The sequence below is a fragment of the Brassica oleracea genome, chromosome C2 (assembly GCF_000695525.1).
Source record: "Brassica oleracea var. oleracea cultivar TO1000 chromosome C2, BOL, whole genome shotgun sequence".
NCBI classification, from domain to species: Eukaryota; Viridiplantae; Streptophyta; class Magnoliopsida; order Brassicales; family Brassicaceae; genus Brassica; species Brassica oleracea.
In genome coordinates this window covers 1,019,802-1,043,051 of record NC_027749.1, presented here as the reverse complement: position 1 = coordinate 1,043,051, position 23,250 = coordinate 1,019,802, and the positions used below count along the sequence as shown (strand labels likewise).

General features: G+C 36.4%; 6 protein-coding genes across 12 annotated transcripts; 2 read left to right on the top strand and 4 right to left on the bottom strand.

The window, feature by feature from the left end:
• Positions 1-177: 177 nt before the first annotated feature.
• On the bottom strand, positions 178-3,352 carry LOC106327887 (coatomer subunit delta-like). 3 transcript variants are annotated; one of them, XM_013766189.1, is made up of 12 exons: positions 3,271-3,352; positions 2,870-2,928; positions 2,730-2,769; positions 2,403-2,626; positions 2,081-2,323; positions 1,834-1,996; positions 1,369-1,667; positions 1,102-1,294; positions 873-1,026; positions 720-782; positions 542-638; positions 178-442 (listed from the first exon to the last, which is right to left on the bottom strand). In XM_013766189.1, exons 2-12 carry the CDS (start codon positions 2,870-2,872, stop codon positions 347-349), a joined length of 1,575 nt encoding a protein of 524 aa, XP_013621643.1. In that variant the 5' UTR covers positions 2,873-2,928; positions 3,271-3,352; the 3' UTR covers positions 178-346. The 3 variants fall into 3 exon arrangements, with proteins under 3 accessions (XP_013621643.1, XP_013621644.1, XP_013621645.1); XM_013766190.1 differs by having other exon boundaries at positions 3,208-3,310; XM_013766191.1 differs by lacking the exon at positions 3,271-3,352 and adding an exon at positions 3,120-3,228.
• Positions 3,353-4,490: 1,138 nt separating this feature from the next.
• Positions 4,491-10,947, top strand: LOC106322770 (type I inositol polyphosphate 5-phosphatase 10). 5 transcript variants are annotated; one of them, XM_013760902.1, is made up of 8 exons: positions 4,491-4,838; positions 4,935-5,022; positions 5,104-5,208; positions 5,286-5,886; positions 6,150-6,343; positions 6,430-6,538; positions 6,638-6,789; positions 6,868-7,232. In XM_013760902.1, exons 1-8 carry the CDS (start codon positions 4,811-4,813, stop codon positions 7,016-7,018), a joined length of 1,428 nt encoding a protein of 475 aa, XP_013616356.1. In that variant the 5' UTR covers positions 4,491-4,810; the 3' UTR covers positions 7,019-7,232. The 5 variants fall into 5 exon arrangements, with proteins under 5 accessions (XP_013616356.1, XP_013616354.1, XP_013616353.1 ...); XM_013760900.1 differs by lacking the exon at positions 4,491-4,838 and adding an exon at positions 10,840-10,947 and having other exon boundaries at positions 4,871-5,022; positions 6,868-7,054; XM_013760899.1 differs by lacking the exon at positions 4,491-4,838 and adding an exon at positions 10,666-10,777 and having other exon boundaries at positions 4,871-5,022; positions 6,868-7,054.
• Positions 8,089-10,404, top strand: LOC106322769 (histone-lysine N-methyltransferase, H3 lysine-9 specific SUVH1-like). The gene is made up of 3 exons (XM_013760897.1): positions 8,089-8,180; positions 8,308-10,250; positions 10,334-10,404. The coding sequence occupies exon 2, from the start codon at positions 8,334-8,336 to the stop codon at positions 10,242-10,244; it is 1,911 nt and encodes a 636-aa protein (XP_013616351.1). The 5' UTR covers positions 8,089-8,180; positions 8,308-8,333; the 3' UTR covers positions 10,245-10,250; positions 10,334-10,404.
• Positions 10,948-11,319: 372 nt separating the features above from the next.
• LOC106325034 (protein RESTRICTED TEV MOVEMENT 2-like) lies at positions 11,320-12,641 on the bottom strand. Its single transcript, XM_013763055.1, has 2 exons — positions 12,479-12,641; positions 11,320-12,236 (listed from the first exon to the last, which is right to left on the bottom strand). The coding sequence occupies exons 1-2, from the start codon at positions 12,570-12,572 to the stop codon at positions 11,404-11,406; spliced, it is 927 nt and encodes a 308-aa protein (XP_013618509.1). The 5' UTR covers positions 12,573-12,641; the 3' UTR covers positions 11,320-11,403.
• Positions 12,642-13,757: 1,116 nt separating this feature from the next.
• On the bottom strand, positions 13,758-14,595 carry LOC106325937 (transcription repressor OFP13-like). Its single transcript, XM_013763988.1, has one exon. It carries the CDS (start codon positions 14,556-14,558, stop codon positions 13,875-13,877), a length of 684 nt encoding a protein of 227 aa, XP_013619442.1. The 5' UTR covers positions 14,559-14,595; the 3' UTR covers positions 13,758-13,874.
• Positions 14,596-18,386: 3,791 nt separating this feature from the next.
• Positions 18,387-19,247, bottom strand: LOC106324933 (40S ribosomal protein S17-4). Its single transcript, XM_013762938.1, has 2 exons — positions 19,146-19,247; positions 18,387-18,995 (listed from the first exon to the last, which is right to left on the bottom strand). Exon 2 carries the CDS (start codon positions 18,954-18,956, stop codon positions 18,546-18,548), a length of 411 nt encoding a protein of 136 aa, XP_013618392.1. The 5' UTR covers positions 18,957-18,995; positions 19,146-19,247; the 3' UTR covers positions 18,387-18,545.
• Between the last annotated feature and the right edge of the window lie 4,003 nt (positions 19,248-23,250).

Here is a 23,250-nt window from a genome sequence, read left to right as displayed (position 1 = left end):
GCATTACTATCTTTGACTTGAGCATATCGCGATGAATTATTATCGTTAGCTAAACTTGGTTTTTTGAACCTCAGTTTGAAACTTATTTGTTAGTTAGGTTTCAGCAAATCGTGTTGAATTATTATGCTTACTTGACAAGTATTTCAAAGTGGTTTATAATATAACAAAGCAAGCAGGTGGAGAAAGAAACAATGATAAGAATAATATGTATAGTGTTTTAGAAGTAACTCGATCCCACAAACTCAGTAAAATCACAGAAAATGAAGATTTAATGCCCAAACAAAATAGTATAGAAAGCAATAAACAAAAAGAAAAGACAAAAGGCTCCAATTCAGAAAGAACTTTCTCACACGACTTGGTAATCCTGAGCAATCAGCTGCGTCCTCTGCACAAACCTTGGAGTCGCACCACCACCGCCTCTCAGAGGAATCATTCCCGTCACCTGCACCACCACCGAACACGCCTCTCATTTGTATGTCTTAATTCTCAGATGGAATATTTAGATTCTTTTACAGAGGAACTAACAAGATTCTCATCATACCTTTAAGCCACTGTATGTACTGGTGGCTGCAAACTGAACAGAGATGGGGAAGAACACCGATGAATCAACCGGTGGCACCACAAACTCCATTGACCCACTGCACATGACTTTCATGTATCAGACAAAATAAAACTCTTAAGCTGTAATAACATAACAGATGTTGTCATCATCTATATACCTGCGGTTCGAGTTGTCGATAAGAAGTATTGACCATTCCAGAACAGAACTCCTTGAGTCGTACCTGAAAGTATCCAAAACCAATTATGAGTTTCATCTCAAAACAAGAATGACCAGAGAGAAGAAAAGTATTCAAGTCAAATAATTCTCAAACCTCCAGTCCCCATCACATTGTTTAACCATTGGCGCATCTCTCAGAGCAGGAAGAGGCACGGAGATGATAACATTAGTTAGATCAAACATGGACGAGGCTTCATACTCGATGCTGACATACGTCTCGTTTCCAGAGACCGAAGGCCAGCAGTTGACTGCACCAGAACACACGTTTTGCATGAAACATTTAACATATCAAATACAGACAAAGCTTAGCCTTAAAGCCTTACTTGTTAGTGGCACCATGGACTCGTCTGCTCTTTGCATTCTCCACCTCAGAAGACCAACACCATCTCCACCTTGGCCAGTGGGAAATGGCTGATCCGGTCTCTTCAGACCTAGAATGCTCTCGCTATTAAAGAGTTCTCTGTTGATGTTGGGATGGGTCTTGAAAAGAATCTCAGGGTTTCCACCGGTTTCAATCTGAAGAGAAAGTAAAAGACAGAAAAATCAACATCAAATATATATAAAATTGTTAAATAAGAAAGTCGGAGTACCTGAACTTGGACAAACCCATCATCTTGGTTAAGGATCTGAAGCGACAGGGTTCCCTGCATATCAAAGCTACTGATTCCACCATCTCGTCTCAATGCCACATTGAGTTTCTCTTCCACAGTTAACGTGAAAGGATCAGTTGGAGGTGCGACAGCTGCTCTGGTCTGGCTAGTGGGCTTGACATCTTCAATGATGTGTTCGCCTTCGGCTTTAAGGGACTCCATTAACTGGTTCTTTCCAGACTTGCCAAGTTTCATCCCAGAGCTCTTAGGAGGAGCAGTAACAGAAGACCTTGATCGATCTGTGGGGATTAAGCATGGTGAAAAGATGAATACAAAGCAGAGAGACTTTTTAATTAAAGTTTATCAGGAAAGAGGCGTTGACTAAACCACAGATGAAGCTAGGCATTTTTATATTTAACTCAATATTAATGAGACAACTGTAAGCAGTAGCTAAAGCACACTAACCTTTGGCTTTGGTGCTGATAGGTTCAACATCTGACATCATGCCAAGCATAGAACCACTTCCAAAACTACTGCCACGACCATGAGATATGCTCATGTCATTGAATCCAGAACTCAATGAACTCATAGACGATAATCCTCCCTTATCACCTCTAGTCTTTTCAATCTGGATAATTGCATAAGAAATATTAAACGGAGTTACAAAAGATAACACAAGAAGCAGGAGTGCGGTCCTTGTCATGTACTTTACCTTGCTCTTGTCAATCTCATTAGCCTTACGCTTCATGACGTCTTTAGTGTCATTGATCTTGCTCTGCATCACCAGCTTATGCAACTTCTCCTCGTGACTTTCCATCTCACAGTACTGCTTCACCTGTGCAACCGTCACACTCTCCTTGTGCCCAAGGGATATGACTTCATCAAAAGCAAATATCAGCTCGAAGGCAGCCCTGTTGATCCCTTCTTCATCTAAAGACATGGAATACTCAGGCACCTAGAAAAGAAAACACTCAAATTGTAAATTCAAACGTCCTTTCCTCATTTGGAAACATAAAAAAAAAAAAGAAGCATACAAGTTTGGAGAGCATCCTGAGGGTGTCGAGATCTTCTAGAATGTTGCTCTGCTTAGTAGTAACAAGAAGCAGGAAGAGAACTTCAATAGGTTGGTATACATATCGCACATTCTCTGTCTCGATATAGGTGTGCTGCTTCCCCATGCCAACAAGCTTAGGGAAAGCTGCAAGGAGACCTTCGATTCTGATTCGAGACATATCCACATATTGTCTGGATACAAGCACTATAAAAAAAAGAAAACGAAAATAAGTAATGAAATTTGATATTTGATTATCAAAGAGCACACACATATAAATAATATATTATATGAAATGACAAGCGTTCACCTTTTCCAGACTTGCCTACAATGGAAGCAGCTAGCACGACCTGTATAAACCCCCAAGTGACATCGTTAGATAACTCATAGAACACTAAACGTAACAACCTAATTGAATATATTCACCAATCATTTAATAAAATTCAATACCATTTTTATTTGCTTAACAGGTTCCAACACTCAGCAGCTATAAGAACGGCGACGTGAATCTGAAATACAAAGAATAAACGGTTAAGTAAATCCTAATAGTGATTAACCTTTGACATCTCGGATTCATAAATCAAAAATGAAGAGATCTGGCATTTGGTAGCGAAATCGAAGCAGATCCAGTGGATCAAACGGATCGGATCAAAATGCATCATCATAGCCACAGAATCGAGAAACAGAACTGTAGAATTACAATCAAAACAAGCAAAGATCGCAGAGGCTTCCGGGCGAAATCTAGAAGAAATTATCGTAGAAATGCAGCTAGAGGAGAACATTCGTACAGAGTAGATCCGAAGATAACATGAGCAGAGATGAAAGCGAAGAGCTAGAGAAGAAGACGATACCAGGGACTGATCGATCAAACGGGATGAATCCAACACTTCTTCTTCAGGCGCTCGCTGATTAAAACGTATATGGAGTTATTACGGTTAAGTGTGTCAAAGAAGATCGATCCATCCACAAGACGTGGACAACGAGTGTTTTGGGCCGTTTCAGTTCTTTATTGGGCTTTTAAGCCCATCCCATCCTTGAATTCTTCTGGTTAAGACCGATATTCGGCTAATCCCGGTTTGACATTTAAAATGATGATTTTGATGATCCATTAACATAGGAGAGTTTTTTGGTTCACTCGTCTACATTCTGTACCAGTTCAAGATTGGTTTTGTCTGAATTTTTTTGGTTTGGTTTGGTTTGGTCCGTGTAGTGTGATTTCTGCAACCAAAAAAATGAATGCAATGTCTTTAAAACCGAAAAGCTGAACTAGATAATTATGGATCACGGTTCAATATGGTTCGACGGGATCAAACTTGGTTTAATAATCTGGTTTAATATTTTTACAATATTAAAATTTAAAAGTAAAGTTAATAAATATGATACATAATTATAATATAAATAGATGTCAAATGGAAAATATTATACATATAAACTATTTTTTCATTCATATGGTTAGTTTATATATTTTTAATAGTTTTTATAAAGTTCAATAATTTTGAAATTCAATTCAACTGATTGACCGGTTCATGGTCGAATCAGCTATTAGACCTAATCCGATTAGGTGATCCGTTCACGGTCGAACCTTGTCGAACCATCGAGTCGGTCCGGTTTTAAAAACATTGATTGAATGTCAATGAAATCATTTAAAAGATCCAATTGGTTTTGTTTAATCCATTAAACGCATCTTACCTGTCTTATAGTGTAAATAATAGATTTGATATTTAACGTCATCTTCAAAGAATATCACACCAACTTGAGGTTGATCGTGCAGAACTAAACAGCTATGCCTAAACGTCATTACTCCAATTAAATCATATCTAATCTGCCAACTAGTTTATTTACTTGTCTCGATAAAAAAAACGAAGCCAATTGATTGGAGAGCTCAAAGCTCTCGATATGTACAATTTATACATTCATACATGCACTAAAAACTTTACTTTCGAATTGAAATAATCAAAGTTCGGTCAAAGAGGGTTTGGTTATAAACAAAAAGTTCGGTCAAAGGACGCATCACAAGGATTCGTATATAGAATCATAGTCCATACACCATCCAAGAGAAGAAAAAGGCAAAGAAACAGGGAGGGGCATATAAGTATCAAAGAAAGGGAACAATGTTCTTGATTTCGGACTTTTTAGAACATATTCTTTCAAATACTATTTTTAAATTCTTTCTTATCTTTGCTTCTTAAACTGATAAAGACCTCTTCTTTTATTCTTTAATAAAAAATATGAGGAAAAATAAATTTAAAATAATGATAAGTAAAGCCTCCTTTACAGTTGAACTCTTCTTCTGCTATATTTTCTTTTTAATTCTTTTGTGTTTGATCGAAGACCAAACCTGAAGAAGAAAGCTCCAAAGAAAAATACGCTTTAAATCCTTTCAGAATAAACATGTCGGATCCACTTTATATATTTAATAGTATGTCACCATGTATCCTCTCTATATATATGTGTGTTTCTGCTTTGTCTATGTGTAGCTTCAAAATAATTTTAGACTTTGTTTTAATTTTTGCAGAGTCTCAATCCGAAATAGTAGTTGAATCTCTGTTATCTTCAAGCAATCTCAGATCTTCAATGCCAACTCAACAACTCCAGTCCTTAAGGTATGTGTTGATGTTTTATCATATCTCTGGAAACAAGAGCTGTTCTGTTTTCATTTCTAAATATTTTGTGATCATTTGAAGAGTCTTTGTGGCAACATGGAACGTGGGAGGGAAGTCTCCACACTCTGGTCTTGATCTTGATGATTTGCTTCACGTCCACAGCGAGTTTGATATATACGTTTTAGGGTAACTTGTTTTCTCTTACTATTGCATGGATCTATCATCTATGTCTATGTATTAAGTTGTTTCTTTTTTTTATATAGTTTTCAGGAGATTGTTCCATTGAATGCTGGAAATGTTCTTGTCCTTGGAGACAACGAGCCTGCTGCTAAATGGTTAGCTATGATCAACCAGTCCTTGAACAAATCATCAGCAGCAGCATCATCATCCTCTGGTGGAAGACTTGGTCCTAAAACCCCATCTTTTGGCGCTGGATCGATGTTCTTTGCCAAACCTTCTTTGAAGAAGATCAGTGAGAGTTTCAGAACGGATTGCAGGAGGAAGCTGAAGATATGTAACTGCAGCTCCTTCTCTGAAGAGATTGTGAAAAAGTACGGGAGAGAATCTTGTTTCAGGTGTCCAGAATCTCTTGTTAACCAGACTGATTTACTTTGTGATGATGACGAAGATGATGAGGATGATGATGAGGATGATGATGATGATGATGATGAAGATGAGGAAGGTGGAGGAAAGGTTGCTTCTCTTGTAAGCAACCAGATGATGATGAAGTATGGTTTAGTGGCATCAAAGCAAATGGTGGGAATATTCCTCACTGTGTGGATGAGAAAGGAGCTTATTCAACATGTTACTCATCTCAGAATCTCTTGTGTCACCCGTGGAATCATGGGTTGCTTAGGAAACAAGGTACAGTACTTTAACAACTTTGTTAAATTTCACGGGCTTTCAAATTAAAATCAATTGATGATAAGTGAATCGGCTCAAGTTTTTATATATTAGTTATGCCTCATCAAAACTCCTGATGTGGAAGCTTATACTCTTACACACTCATGAAAGATTATGGCCCATAAGACTATTAATCTCTAACCAATGTCAATAAACTCTCACACATAACACCTAAACAAAATAAAAAAACTCTGTTTCTGATATTCTCTTTTTCACCATCATAGGGATGCATAGCTGTGAGTTTGCAGCTCTACAAGACGAGCTTCTGCTTCATTTGTAGTCATCTAGCTTCCGGTGAGAGAGAAGGAGATGAACGCCGTAGAAACTCAGATGTGATTGAGATTCTCAAGAACACAACTTTCCCTAGAATCTGCAGAACGTCTTTCACCCGTGTCCCCAATCGAATCACTAAGCATGAGTATGTTTTACGATTTTAGATCTTTTCATCAGGTTTTATCTGCTTCCAACTCAAAATCAATTGACAATAAATGTGTTAACTTGCAGTCGGGTCATCTGGCTTGGAGATTTGAACTACAGAATAGCTTTAAGTTACACAGAAACAAAGACACTCTTGGATAAAAACGCTTGGGACACTCTTCTTAACAAAGATCAGGTTTCACTAATGCTTCCTTTCCACCCAAGTAACTAAACTTTAGGGTGATTACTACTTAAACCTAAACCGGATTATTGGTTTTCTGAAATGAAATTACAGCTCAAGATTGAAAGAGACGCAGGAAGAGTGTTTAAAGGATGGCACGAAGGCAAAATCTTCTTTGCACCAACTTATAAGTACTCTTATAACTCAGATGCTTACGCAGGAGACGCTACTAAAGAGAAGAAGAACAAGAGAAGAACTCCCGCCTGGTATAATATTTAACCGGCTTTATTCTATTTTTATTTTGGTTCGGTTAATGCTGAACCGAGTTTTCTATATTTCTTTAGGTGCGACAGGATTCTTTGGCACGGTGATGGAATTCGGCAGCTCTCGTACGTCCGCGGCGAGTCGCGATTCTCCGATCACCGGCCGGTCTGCTCCGTGTTTGTCGTCAACGTTGAGGTTTGCGAGGGTAGAACTGGAGCTAGGAGACAATAGTTTACATCAACTGTTGACATCTTGGTAGATATATATGTAAGCCACACTGTTTTAATGTTATTATGATGTTGTGACTAGCGAACCTTTGGAGTTGAGTAGAGTATTACAATGTGTTGTGAGAAACGTCATTCCAGCTAATGTTGGTTTGTCTTGTCGATTAAGAAGTCTACAAAAACAGGTTGAAGATCGGTCTTTGAACTGATGTTATATGTTATATATAGGCTAAAATTGTCTCAGACATATGAATCAACTAGCAAAATGTGTATCTTAGATAAAGAAGATCACATATCACCACCTATAACCTTGTTTATGTGAATCTTGTAACGCCAAAGCTTTTCAATTATAAGGTTCATTAGATTGGTTTCAGGGATGTTTGAGCATAAGCATTTTAAAGTTATTTTAATAGAAAAAATATGTTCTACAATTTGATAATTATACACTTTTATATATATATAAGGCAAATGTTTTATTAGTATTTGTCCAAAACTGATCATAATTCATAACTAGTAGTCTGTGGACTGATTAAAATATCTATGTTAAGACAAAAAAAAATTAAGTGGAATGACAACCTCTTACACACGTGCGACAACCGGCAACCGGGAACTGACAAAAGTTCCAAAAAGTTGTTATAGCATGATTATCCGGGGTTCTTAGTGAATTTTTTATTGCGTGGACTCCCACAAAATCCTTAAGGATCGGTTACAAAAACTACTAATTAAAAACCGATCTTAGTGAGTTTCTTACACTGTTCGCGGGCCCCACTGACACGTGACGGACCACGATTGATTTGCTTTTTAATTTTTTTTTATTTTTTATTTTTTAAAAAACTAAGAAACTCATTCGGTTTCTTAGGGATAATCATAGCCTTACATCACCATAAATGCAAGTACACTGACGAAACTGAAACGAAACGGACAACCAAAGCTGGAAACATTAGATCTTTCTACGATCAAAGATCAAATGATTAATAATCCAACGGCTAAATTTTTACCATATCCTCCAACTATTACATGTGTCAGTGAAAGTCGCAGTCTCACAGATACTACCAAAGCTGGAAACTTTAGCTCGATTTGTTGCCCTCTCATTCTCCTTCTTCCTCTGTCTCTCTCTCATTTCGGAAACTCAAATCTCACAAAGCGATCTCCAAGCCGTTCCTCTCCAGGTTTTCTCTTCTCAAAATCTTAATAAGCTTTACTTGTTGTAACTGTACATCTCTGAATCTGTGCATGCATGTAATTCATCTTTGATCTTCAATACCAGAACCTAATAAAAGTCTTTCCTTTTCTCAGATCTTGTGTTCATTAGATTCAAAGCCATGGAAGAGAGTTCCAGAAGCTACACTAATAAGACGAGAGTGTACGATATAAAACCATTACGCACACTTAAACCTGTCTTCCCCAGCGGGAACCAAGCCCCACCACCTTTCGTCTGCTCGCCTCCTTTCGGTCCTTTCCCTCCTGGCTTCTCCCCTTTCCATCCCTTCACCTCCTCTCAACCACACACTCATAACAACTCAAACCCTTCCTCAGTCACTCCTCTGAGATCATTCAGGTCTCCTAACTCCGACGCTGAACCACCCGAATGTTCAACTCCAAAGAGAAAGATCCCTAAAAAGCGTCCTGATAATGTAAACTTCGAAAGCCATATCACCACCTCCGAAAGAGAGAACGGGAACAGGAAGTTAGTCACGAGTGTTCTCACGCGCTACGAGGCCTTGAGAAGAAGGTTCTCACAGCTGGAGGACGCGAGAGAAGCTGTAAGCGGGATCAACAAACGCGCGGATCTAAAAGCGGGGTCCACTTGCATGAGCCGTGGCGTACGCACGAACACCAAGAAACGACTTGGTATCGTCCCCGGCGTCGAGATCGGTGACATATTCTTCTTCAGGTTCGAGATGTGTTTGGTCGGGCTGCATTCTCCGTCGATGGCTGGCATCGACTATCTTCTCCTCAAGGGAGAAGCTCAAGAAGAGAGCATCACTATCGCAACTAGCATTGTCTCGTCTGGTTACTACGATAACGAAGAAGGTGATCCGGATGTGTTGGTTTACACCGGTCAGGGCGGTGGTAACGCTGATAAAGAGAAGCAAACCTCTGATCAGAAGCTGGAGAGAGGTAATTTAGCGTTGGAGAAGAGCTTGGTTAGGAACAGTCCGGTTCGGGTGATAAGAGGGTTGAAAGAGGCGTCTCCTAGTGTTAAAATCTATCTTTACGATGGTCTCTACGAGGTGAAAGAGTCGTGGGCTGAGAAAGGGAAGTTTGGACATAACACGTTTAAGTATAAGCTAGCGAGAGCTCCTGGTCAGCCTCCCGCTTTCGCCACGTGGATAGGGATACAAAAGTGGAAAGGTGGTTTGACTTCGAGGGAAGGGCTTATACTCGCTGATCTCTCTTCGGGAGTTGAAAGCATTGGTGTGTCGCTTGTGAATGAGGTTGATGACGAGAACGGTCCTGGTTATTTCACTTACTCCACAAAGGTGACTTACTCGGAGTCTTTTAAGCTGACGCAGCCTTCTATTGGATGTGATTGTATCAGCTCGTGCAAGCCGGGGAGCTTGAACTGTCGCTGCGTGAGGAGAAACGGAGGTGATTATCCTTACTGTGGTAATGGAGTTTTGGTTAGCCGCAAGGGTATGGTGTATGAATGCAGCCCGTCTTGTCCGTGCTTGGTTTGCAAACTCAAGGTGACTCAGATGGGAGTCAAAGTGAAACTTGAAGTTTTCAAGACGGTGGACAGAGGATGGGGGTTGAGGTCGTGGGATCCTATCCGTGCTGGTTCGTTTATATGTATATACGCAGGCGAGGCCAAAGAGAAGGAGCAAAGTATGGAGAATGATGATTATGCTTTTGATACAACTCGTGTGTATACCGCTTTTAAATGGAACTATGAGCGTGGGTTAGCGGATGAGGTTGATTCTGAAGAGGTGTGTGAAGAACCTGAATTGCCGTTGGCTCTTGTAATCAGTGGTAAGGATGTTGGGAACGTTGCAAGGTTTATGAACCATAGTTGCTCACCCAATGTGTTCTGGCAACCGGTTAGTTATGAAGATAATGGTCAGCTCTTCTTGCATGTTGCCTTCTTTGCTGTTTCTCATATTCCTCCCATGACTGAGTTGACTTATGACTATGGAGTTACTCGACCAAGCGAAGCTCACAATGACAATACTTTGCATGGCATGAAGAAGTGCTTTTGTGGATCAGAGTATTGCCGTGGTTCATTTGGTTGATAAATGGTTAGTGTTATTTATCTACTGAATCTATATAGATATGTGAATATGATTAGAAGGTGGAACCTATGGACTTGTTTATCTGGCAGGAATCTTTTGAATGACTGCTTTTGGTAGGAACTAAAGTGTTAGTCTCTTATGTGATATAACTCGGCAACAGCATAGGATGGAAGCTGTGAAGGATTTTTTTTCTGCTTCTCCAACAAAACCTTTGGCTATTTCTCGGAATGTGGAAGATGTGTTCTCATGTTTTTTCTCCTATTGGATATGTAATCTTATAATTAGCAAGTGTCAGATCGTTTTTAGTATAAACCTCTGGAAACTTGCATCTTTGATGTAAGATTATCTAAAAGGTCATGAAAGCTACAAGTCGGTTCTTATTTTCTTGCAGTAATATTTTTGCTAAAATCAACTTTATTAGGCACTGAAGTGTGAAAAGAATGGGACTAAAATCTAAAACTGAAAAGTTTGAGGTGAAATAGTAATTTGTCTCCAGATGATTTGTGGCAAGCTTGCACCCTCTCGCAGAAATTTGATGTGTATGTATTTTTTTTTTGAATATTCTAATGCTTACATTTGACCAATTAACATGTAGAAATATTGACTCTGGCTCATGTGTTATGATTGGGGTAGTCCAGTAATGCTACGGAAGTTTGATAGCGGTGCGATGGTCATCCAAAACAAGTCCCATAGTGACGAGGAGGTACTTATCGTATTGTATACTGCGTTGGATCCTATTCTCATTCACCTGATGAGATCCTTTCGTGGCCATATAGGTTATGAGTAGAATCAGAATGCTTGTGACTAAAACCGAAACTCTAAGAACAGGCATCACTGCTAGTGATGCAGCTTTGACACTGAAAATCGCTCCAGCCTTGGCCAAGGAACATCTACTAACTGCTGAAACCAAAGGTAACACAAACCACCTCGTAGAAACATGAACCTATGGTATTTGTAATAAAACATACAAAAGAACAATATATCTCTGTGGAGTGTTAAAGTATATAGTTAAATTAAACCGTAACAATTGTATGTTTGTTGAACAATACCAAAATAAAAAAGCAAACTCTCACACTCAATAGAACTTTTATTATATTTCAGAATATACCACATTTACAAAGTATAAATGTTCTCCTTCTCACAACTTCTTTAGAACATATCATTCTGGTTTGTTAGAAGGAGACGAAGAAGATGAAGGAGACGAAGAAGATGAAGATGTAGAAGAGGAAGAGGAGGAAGATGAGCAAATGGTGTAGGAAACGTAAGCTCCAAGAGCAAACAGAACCAAGGTAGCCACTCCTACATTCACCATTGACTTCTTCTCTTCGCTTGTTAAATCTTTTCCCTTTACTTTCTCCATTATCCCTTTCCTTATTTTCTTTTCCTTCTCTCCCAAATAACCTAGTTTCTCTTCTGCTGATTTCACAACCTTGCTTACTCTTTCAGACACGGATTTGGTAGAGTCCAGAGGCTTCTTCTCCTGGGTGCTCTTCTCTGGTGTAGCTTCTTCCACAAGCTTCCCTTTTGCTTTAGCTTCTTCTTCAAGTTTCTTTGCCCCAGCCATCTCTTTTGCTTTAGCCTCTTCTTGCAGCCTCTTCGCCTCAGCCATCTCTTTTGCTTTAGCTTCTTCTTGAAGCTTCTTAATTATCCCCTCTTTCTCTTCCAAAAGCTTCTTGATCTTCTCAGCCTCCTCTTCCTTCCTTCTAGCTACTTCCAACAGTCTCTTCTCCTCTAGCTTCTCCACCCTCTCAGCCACAGTTTTAGGAGTTTCTGCAAGGTTAGGCATCTTTGTAATTGTCTCCTTCGGCATGGTGATTGTTAGGGTGTTGAAGCTGAAGCTCCCATGGATTTTATCCACTAGACAATTCCGTGGAACAGTGAACATTTCGTTGAAACAGCTCCATTTCCGATAACCTAAGGGACGTTCTCCGGTGACTCTTAACATCTTTGAGGCATGCACAAAGGTTACTTTTACTTGCTCCCTTGTAAAACCTGTTAAAAAAAACAATTCACATCAGAACTAGAACCACCACAAGGACTCAAACTAATATATTCATTTTGTACCCCAATCCCCCGGCCAAGTGCTAGTCTAGTTAGGATCTGGAACTATCATTCATTTTGTATACCTTTAGGCAAGGTGCTGAAGTATCATTCTCATTTTACTAGACGACTTAGGTCTTATGTCAATTAAAAGAAACGCAAAAGTAGTAAATGAAAAAAAGTTAAGGAAAAACCTGGAAGATCAATAGTGAGAATAGTGGCGTCAGGTTGATCTTTCCATTCAGATTTGGGGACAAAATTTATTTGGGCTTCCCCACTTGGTGCCATCAATTGAATTTCTTTTCTCTCTGATGTATCTTTTTCTGAATTGGTTGAATAATATCCATTAGGGTTTATTGGTCTGCATATAAATACGATTTGAGTTTCTTCAACGCTTAGCCATTTTCTCTTGTGTTATGCAATGGATATACTTAGTTTTGCGGCTATGTCTTCTTCTGTTCATGCAAAATCTCTTCTTCGGTGTCAGGTCATCATATGTTTCTTCTCTTACAAAGAAAGAATAAAGAGTTGCTTCATGCACAAGTTTAATGCCTTGTGTTCCCCCAAACAGGTCGGTTTTATCAGCTGTGGAGATTTATCAACTCTCAATGGTATTTACACGATAGGTCAGGCAGGAGAATCTTGAAACCTGTGAAGATTTGAATAATAGCAGAAAAATGGAGGAACGTTACGTCGTCGTCTAGGTTGGTCCTAGAATTAAACGTAGAGCAATAAATGGAAAGAGATAATAAGAGAAAAGTAGGTCTATGATATTTGGGATTCACAAGGTGTGCCCACACCACCATTGCTCATCTCATGCTACTCTTCCTTCATTTCACAATACAAAATCACAACTCCCCTTTGTTTCATTTCAAGCTCACTATAGACCAACATTCTCTTTTAATGCATCCTCAAAAATACAGTATCCTTCTGTATTTAATAGAATTCAAATTATCATAAATATGAATTCTTTGGTAAGAAACTAAGAACTAAGAAGCATGTTTTTTTTACTGAAAGAAACATCTTGCCGGATAATTCATATTTATACATAAATTTTGAATAGTCAGTTTTATTACTTACGTCTATTTGAGCACAAGAGAACATGCATATTCTCACTGTTTTTTTACTAGATCAAGAGCCACTTACTTTCAAGATATTGACTTGCACGTGATTAATACTAAGTAAACAGCTTTATTAGTTAGATATATAAGTGATGGTACCTTTAAGTGTCAAACCAAATGTTGTTAACACGTCAAATTTGATAATTAAATGTTTTTATATAAGGTACACTTTTTCTAACACAAAACTCACAAACTGTCAAAATGGCAATTAGAATAAATAAAACATTTGATGTGTGCCAAATTTTCTTAATACTCATCTAATTTCACAGTGTTTATTCAGTAAAAAAAAATCGTTTTGTTTCATATATACTAAAATCTTAAAGAAAATATTATTTATTTCTAATATCTCCACATTTTGCTACGAATAATTATATGATTTTCCACTAACCACTAAAATTACTTTTTACATAAATCCAAAAAAGTCAATCCGATAAAAAGGATATTAAAATCACAAACAAACAAAAAAAAGTTAACGGCTCCGTCTCTCTTCTTCTTCAGTTTCCGTCTCACCTTTAGACGATAACGAACACAACGGCGACGACGGCAAAGACGATACGGCGGTTGAGTAACGAGCCGAGTCCGATACCGAATCAGAGAGTCCGGAGACGAGATCAACGAAAGCGCTGATGATCACGTCGCGGCTCCTCCTCTCGTTCACCCTCAAGTACCACTCCAGCATCTCCTCCAAGCTCCGCCAGTCCTTAGCCAGCTCGCCGTGGCTCCTCACCATCTCCTCCATCGATCGCCGGAAATCACCGTACGGATCCTCCGACTCCATCGCCACCGAGACGCTGATCTCCTCGATCGGCGCCGCCTTCGATTTCTCGTCGGTCTCTTCCACGATCGAGCTAGTGGCTCCGGGATCGAAGAACAGCCGCTCCGATCTAACGACTCCTCTAACGACCGTCTCAAGCGATTCGGCGTCGAGGTCTTGGTCCGACTCGGTGGAGTGACTCGCCGTGTCGGACGAGTTCGTGAACCATGACTCGGGCGTTGCGGCCTCTAATATATCATCGAAGAAGACCGAGTTAACGGTCTTGATCATGTCGTTTTCGACTCGGAACGAGAGTGTTTTGGCATTGGAGCAGAGAGGAGCGGTTAGTAATCTTCCCGCTCCGACTCTGAACAGAGATGAGAGCTTCGTCTTCCCCATTGAGCTCTTTTTTTTTTTTTTTTTTTGTTAAGCTTTTTTTGAGTTAGCTATTAATGGAAAGGGCGAAGAGTTGGAGGGAATTTATATATAGGGGCTGGTTGGTGGGTCAGGTCATGTGTGTATTTTTATTTATTTTCCTTTTCGTTGTTATTTTAAAAAAGAAAAATAGTTAATTTTTACATTTGCAACAGCTAAAAGTATGTTTACTTCTTTAGTCCAAATAATTTATCAAAACATATACATCATTTTCTCGATACGTAAAATGAAATAACTAAAGACATTTATACAAAACGAGTTACTAGTTTATGAAAATTAAATATGTGACTTAATTCAATCTGAATTAAATTTTACGATATCTTTGATCCTTTAATTGTGTTCCAGTTAGATTTTTTATTTAACAACTAATTTCAATCATTTTATACATAAAATTATAGCATGTATGCAAATTTAAATATTTCACGTTTATAAAACCAATTCGTCCGACATTTTGTAAAAAAAATTGCAGTCAGTTTTTACTTTTCTATGAGGCTATATTGACAGACTATAATTGTTCTAGTAATATTCTGTCGGTCAACATGTTATTTGTAAATTACGATAATCAATCTATCTGTGTGCGTAAAATAGAAGATGACGATGTTTTTTCAAAAATAAAATAAAAATAATACTAGATGTTTAACTTCTTATTAATAACAACTTGCACAACTATATATACTAGAGGAGCATCAGTTCATGTGTATCTAGCAACAAACAATAAATTTTAAGAAAATGCTGTCTATGTCGACTGAATCAAATAAATATATAGTCTCAGCACATGATCACTCTTAAACTCATTTCGCATAAATAGTTATGTTAATATACAATGACTTTTCAAGGAATTCCTAGGCATAATTTCACTGTTACTAGAAAATATATGGTCGATCAATAGTATAGAAGAATGTAAGAGCGTGTTTCTGGAAGTATCCTTGAAGGTTCAATATTCTAGAGTTCCAGAGATGTAAACTGAAAGTAGAAAGATTAGAAGATAGCCAAATCTGATGTTCAACCCATTGTTGTGAAATAAAGACATCATTTCTTTTACGTGCATTTTAACTTTATTTACCAACACCTTCATCATTTTGTCTTTTGGAAATTTTATTTTCTGTTTTCCTTAATTTGCGTGATACGTTGGATAATTTTTGGGATAGATATAGGAAAATAGAAGAAAACAAAATGTGTGTTAGAAAGAGAGGGTGCAAAACTCATGTGAGGCGTTGAAGAGAGTACCGTTGAATCACGCAAATATTAATGGGTATACATTTTACAAAATATTTTCTCCCACTTACTTCAAATACATTTGAGTATACAAATTTACATTTTCGATATTTTTATGTATAGTTATTCTCGAGATTTCTTAAACAGTGTAAAAGTAATAATAAATGCTATGGCAGTTGTAAGAAATCTTAGTTGTAGTAACTTCTCAACAACTACAACGGTGATTGAGACTATATGTACTTTTTTCTTTTTCATCCAACACCATAAAGTATTTTAAGAAGTTTACCTTCAATATTGTTGGTGTTAACATTGACTATTCACTAATTATTACATATAGGTAGGTTAATTTGATAAATGTCAATATTTTTCTTAAGTCTTTTATAACATTTTTTTAAAAATCATTATTAACCCACATCATCATCTTTAGGTCTAAGGCGCATATAAATTGATAAATTCTTTGTTGTAGTACAACCACAGTCGAAATAATTATACTAACAATACTTTATGAAAAATATATAGTGGTTGTTTCAAGATTACAGAGACTGATAAAAGTTACAAAGAGGTGGATACTAAACAACAAACAAACGATTAATAATTATGTTATTATGAAAATTGGTTTTACTTTGTATAGCTCAAGTAACCTATTAGTTCATCGGCACAGAGGAAGGATACTGAACTAAACCAGTTAATAATCATTAGGTGTTGTTTGTGGTACATACCAGATTTTGACCAGTTTGGTTGGTTAAATGTTGTTAAGAATTTGTATCTTACCATTCATATACTAAAGTCGAACTAGAGACTTCTTGCTTTCTTTTATTAACAACTCATATGTTTCTACGAGATTCACTAATTAAAAACTAACGTTTTGGTGAATAATTCATCTAGCTTAGAATTTAAAAATATGGGATTACTTAAAAACGAATAAGAGAAAGTACAATTAAGTGCGACTTGACTTAAAATATGATTATAAAGATTGCATGAAAAGAGCATTATCGAGCAACAGGCAAAGCCAGCAATGCATGAAACAAAATGTACCCCATTGACCCTCATGGTTATTTATTTAATTGTGTAGACATTAGCAGCTAGTTCTACCATAATACCACCCTACTATATGTGTTTCTAAACTACTTAGAACTAATATACAATTATAATGTCACATAACTAATACCTCATTGGTTTGTTTGGTCCTATATTTATTAAATATTATATATATATATATATATATATATATATAATAAATACAATGTTAGTTATACACTCATACTCAAATAAAAAAAGTTATGCACTCATACTCATTCCACAAGTTAAATGCATGAGTGCAAAGTTGAAGAAGAGAAGAAGGTACGAAAGTGGGAAGATCCATCGTTTCTTTGTTCCTTCTGTCTACGCCTTCCTACTCATAAACATATTTAAGATAATATAAATGACATAATTGGTTAATCATTAATGCATTTTTTATTTTGTTCTTATCCTAACCTTAACAATGATGGATGACAATTATACGTCTTCCGACAATATGATTTATTTGGTGCATGAATGTTTATTTGCTATACATATTACTTATTTTTACATGTGACTTGTGAAACGTACGTTTACGAACCGCATGTTTTATTAGTATTTGATTTAACGTATCATGCAACGTATTGGCCAAATATTAATTATATTCAGTATTTAGAAAATTAAATATGTTTTAAGGCATGCATGAGTTTTGAGAGTTCTAACTGCTGTTTTATTAAGAATCCACACTTAATTATTTTGCTTTTTTCATTGTCAGTTTTGCATATCTTTAAAACTATAGTAAGTATATAAAACAAACTTATAGAACATTTTCCGTTACAAGTTTTACATTTAAATATGTATATAAAACAAACTATACATTATAGTAGACGCAAACAACTGTCAAAACATGTATTGCTAAGAGAATGCAGTTTGTTCAGTTAGGTGTTAAGACTCAGTGAGATATACAGTTTTGTATATGAATATAAATTACATTTTCTTAATATTTAAAGGACTATATTATATATATGAATTTACGGATACATTTTTCAGTTAGTTTTTGGATCTGCACATGATCGATATATTAGATCAGAATGATATCTTAGTTCAGAATTTTTTTATTGGCAAGAAATGCGATATTGCTCTATACTAAAGACTAAAATTGTTACAACTTATATGACTATTATTCATTACTTGTAAGATAAGAAACCAGAAACAGAGTTAACATTATCAGCATATATCATCATTCATCAACATCCTCCTCGGGATCCACATCAAAAACCTGATCCACGTAGCTACGGTGATGATTATGTGAGCTCCAATCAGGTGCGAACGTCTTCTGCAACGTCTTTTCATTATGCTCACCACCAGATCCTTCCATCTTACACAGACACTGTCAACAATTAAGGCTGCTTCCACCATTTCCTTGCAGATTAACATTACTAGCTAGGCTTAATCTGGTTTTAACCCCACCGAAGTCATACGACAATGTTCTGTTATTAAACCGTTAAATAAATTTATACGATCAATTATCAATGTGCTCATCTCAAGTTGTGAAATTTTTAGAACTAAGAACGCATGAACTTACAATAGTTGCAACTTTTAATTCAAATCTTAATGATCATCAAAAACTCAAAACTCATGTAATAGAAAAAGAGTCTTTACTTTCAGTTTCAGACATAAATATCCAAACAAAAGAAACAATACAGCAAGGTTCTTCTCTTCTCTTGATTGAACTCCTCAGTACCTTCTCGGTGGCCTGCCAAAAGCAGGAGCCACAGCCTGAGGCTCAACCACAGAGACGCCGGGAACGTCAGACATCCCAAGGGAAGCAAGCATCTCAAGAGTCTCTTTATCAACCTTAATCTCATCGGTCTTGATAGCAGACTCATCGGGGACAAAGTCCATGCGGCGCTCACGCTCTTCCTCCTGAAGCTTGAGCGAGATACCACGGACCGGTCCCTTCTGGATCCTCTTCATCAAATGGGTGGAGAATCCAGCAATCTTGTTGCGGAGACGCTTCGAAGGGATGATGGCGACTTCCTCGAGGATCTTCTTGTTGGTGTGGAAGTCGAGCGTCATGCGAGAGTAGTACTTCTCGATCACTTGACGTGATGATTTCTTCACGGTCTTGGTTCGGACACGCCCCATCTTTCAGTTTTATGTTTTAAACTCTGTTTTGACTTATACCTGATAAGAGCAATAACTTATCATCAAAATCTAAGCCATTGACAACATCAACTAAGCTAAGAAAACGCAAGGAGGAATGAATAAAGATCTACTAATTAGAGCACATGATTCTCTAGTAGCTTCCTATGTGTTCCTTGAAGAGATGCGTACCTGCGAGTGAAGATGAAGGAGGCGGCGGCAAAAATGATGAAGAAGCAAAGACTGAGGAGAGGATTTGCGTTTTGTTATAAATATAGATAGGTTCTCGTTAGGGTTTAATTCTTTTTCTCCCTAGATACGGGCTCGAGCATGAGGCCCAGTTTTTATTAGGCTTGCGTCTAAAATCAATAATGCTTATTTTGAAACTTTTTCGATAGTTTGTTCATGTAACGCATTTTTTTAGAAGATGTTACAGTTTACGTTTTATGCGATAGTTCAAGAAAGTTACAAGGTTAAAAAAAGCTTGTTGGTGGTGTATAGTTTTTAATATTTAATCAAATAGGATATCACTTGGAGTGAATGTGCTAACTATAACAGGGATCTATTCTAACAAAACTGACCAAAATGTGTGGCTAAAAAAAGGTTTACCAAGTCGAGATGGTTCATGGTCATAAGGTCTTAAACATTTTTTTCAATAACATTGCCACAAACAATAACATTGAGAAAGCACAAAATAAACACTCTTAAATAAAATACAGATCACACACACAAAGAAACACTCTTAAAAAACACACAAAGAAACTCTACCAACCCACATTATTACCCACATCCTCCATTTATCATCAGCTCAGGAGCATCAAAAGATCTTTCAACAGTCCATTTGAAAGTTGTGTGTGCCTCATCTTTGAGAAGCGCACTCCCTTTTTCTGGGTACGCTAACATGAGGTTTACATTCTTCTTTTTCATAGATGTACTCAAAAGATTACCAAAATCTCCGTCTCCGGCGATTATCATGACGTTCTTTACCCTATGTTGGATAAAATTCGCAAAAGCTTTTGAGAAATAAGAATCATTAACATAAATATTTTGAATAAAATGAGAGAAATAAACTAGAAATATAGAGTTAAGTATACTTATGTTTGGTTATCTTCGGATATCCATTCGGGCTTGGATACTACCCGTTCGGAATCATATATTACCCGAACTGGTGAAATAAGTAATTTGTTTTGTTGTTCTAATTAGATGATTTTTAGATTGAGCTGGTGAATATATACTAAACAAACATTTATATTTCGAGTCTGCACTTATATTCTATAACAGCTTGAATATTAGATTTGAACACTAACCTGTTAATATAATTTGCCGGTGATTTTTTTTCAAAATTTTGATTCTTAGATATGTATATGGAGTGAAACTAATTTTTACAGATGTCCATTTTTTTAATTGACACTTATGTAATTCACTGAATTCAAAAAAGAAGTTAAAAAAAGAAACCTAACTCATATCAATAAAACAAAGACGAGAACGAAAACACAATTCTATAGAGGTAGAAAATGAAATCACTTATAGAGAGTCAATAGTAAAAAAAATCGAAAGGGAAAACCTAATCCCCTTTCGTCATTATACAATCGATGTTGCCTATTTGGTTTTGGTGATTTGTGTCAGCCGTAAAACTTAATTTCTTTTTGTGCATATGAAGTTTTAAAAATAATTTAAATGAGATGTAATACGTTAACTCTTCAACAACGATGATATATTTAAGAGACCAACATTTGTATTCATCATTTTATAATCGCTAAAGATTGTAGTGTTGCAAAATGTTAAAATCATTTCATAAACAAACATTATTATAAGAACTCACTCCGCGCATGCGCGCGGATTATCATCAAATTTAGATTATAAATACTATACAACAGCACTATCGGTGTTTCTCATGATAATCATAAGATCAGCACTATCTTTTTGTTCTTCATGAAGTTGATGCTTTTCCTTTTGGATAAAATTCGCAAAAGTTGTACATATATGTTTTCCTAAATCCAAATTCATCTGTTAGAAAAATCTATGAGGGGAAAAGGAAAAGCATCAACTTCATGAAGAACAAAAAGAATAGTACAACTTCACATTTAAATTATAAATACTATACAACTAAGAATCTATTAATTCAATGACTTATTTTTCTCTTAAAATCAAGAGTTAACCGAAAAGCTTGAAGCTTTGAAATGGTGAATTGACGAAACAGAGAGAGAGCGGAAATAAGAAAAAGAAGAAAAAATATCTCAAGAAAAATGGTTTGATTTGAGTGGTTATAGTCTCCATCAATAAAGATGTATAAATTGTACATACACACATATATCATGTATCTGTAACTATTACATACTATAAAATTATAAAATCAGATCATGAAAAACTAAAGAGATATAAAGGTTTTGTGTTGGTAGGGAGTAAAAAAATTACCACTGCTGCTCTGTTCGATAACGTACTGGAGACAATCTGGCCCTTGTGGATAGGCTTCGCACGGTATGGTGCGAGCTGGTAGCTCCTTGTATGTTATATCATCCGGCAAATTTCCAGGCTTTTTTGACATCGGACCAAACACAATTACTTGGAGTAGAATATAGTGTTTGTTGGACTGTTGAAGAGATTTTTGGATATTGGCAAAAAGATTAGGAAGCTTGTTATATAGTATCAGTGAGTTTTCAAAGTCCCATAAAGCGGTAACATAGATGTCGCTCATTGTTTTTAATACTTTGAGGAGAGAAAGAAAGTGATGTGCTTATTTTGAAACCTTGCTAATGAGCTTTTTCGGTAGTTTGAACATGGAACGCATTTTTAGAAGATGTTACAGTTTTTTTTAGACAAATAAGATGTTACAGTTTTATGTGATCATTTTACTAGAAGATGATGGATGGATATATTGGATATTTTAGTCTTCTCTAAGGACAGATAGTTCAAGAAAGTTACAAGGTTAAAAAGCTTGTTAATTTAGGTGTACAGTTTTCTTTTTTAATATTTAATCAAATAGGATATCACTTAGAGTCAATGTGCTAATTAGATATTTATTTTTTTCCTTGTTGATCTCATACAAATAGGTTTACCCCATCGTAATGGTTCAACATTTATTTCAATAACATTAAAATAAACACTCTTAAAAAATGCACAAATCACACACAGATTAATTAAAAAACCCAGTTCACACACAACATAAAGAAACCCTAGCGACCCACATTCCTACGAACTAGGGGTAGATCCACATTCTTACGAATTGGGTCTCCTCCATTTATCATCAGCTCACGAACATCATAAGATCCTTTAATAGTCCATTTGAAAGTTGAGTGTGCCTCATCTTTGATATCCTCGCTCCCCTCTTGAGGGTACGCTAACATGACATTAAAACTCTTGTGTTTGAAATATCTCCTCAAAAGATTACCGAGCCGTCTCAATCGATTATCAAGATGTTATTTACCTTAAGTTGGATAACCATCCTAAAAAATTTCATGATAATTATAAGGCCAGCAGAGTCCGTGTTTCTCTCATGTGTCATTGGAATAAGAAAAGAAGACAATTGATATACATTTTAAAAAATTCAATTGAAGAAAACACTGATAAAAAAATTACCACCACTGCTCGGAGTCGGATCTACAATGTACTAGTAACAATATGGATCTTGTGGGTTGGCTTCACATGGTATCGTGATAACTGATAGCTCCTCGAATGCCATATAAGCATGAAGATTTGTGGGCTTTTTCGATCTTGGACCAATCGCAATTACATCTTGTAGTATAAAATCTTTGTTGCACTTTTTAAGAGATTTCTGGATATTAGCCCAAAGACCATCAAGTTTGTTATCTGGTATTGGTGAGTTTTCTATATCCCATAATGCTATAACATAGACATGGGAAGTAACTATGCCGCTCATTGTTTTTAGATTTTAAGGAGAGATAAAAAGTGATAGTGAGGAGATATAGAAAGTGATAGAGATAAAGAAGTCATGAAGCATTTATTTATAGAATGATGATACTTGTGGTTATGAATATAGTAGTAATCATTACAGGCGCTGACACATCTACATGTTATTTTTATATTAGATTTAATTTACATAGTTTATTTTAAAAAAGCATTATTAATGATGTTTTTTAATTTTCTATTTAATTTAATTACCTTTGATTTGATTATGTTCTTACAGACTTTTGTGTTTTAAAAGGTTTTTTATTTCTGGTCTATTTTATACTGGATTTAGTTTACATAGTTTATTTTTGCATAGTCACCAACATGATGATTTCATAACCATTTGTTTATGTTTTAAAATATGATTTCTCTTAAAAGAATTAAACTAAGG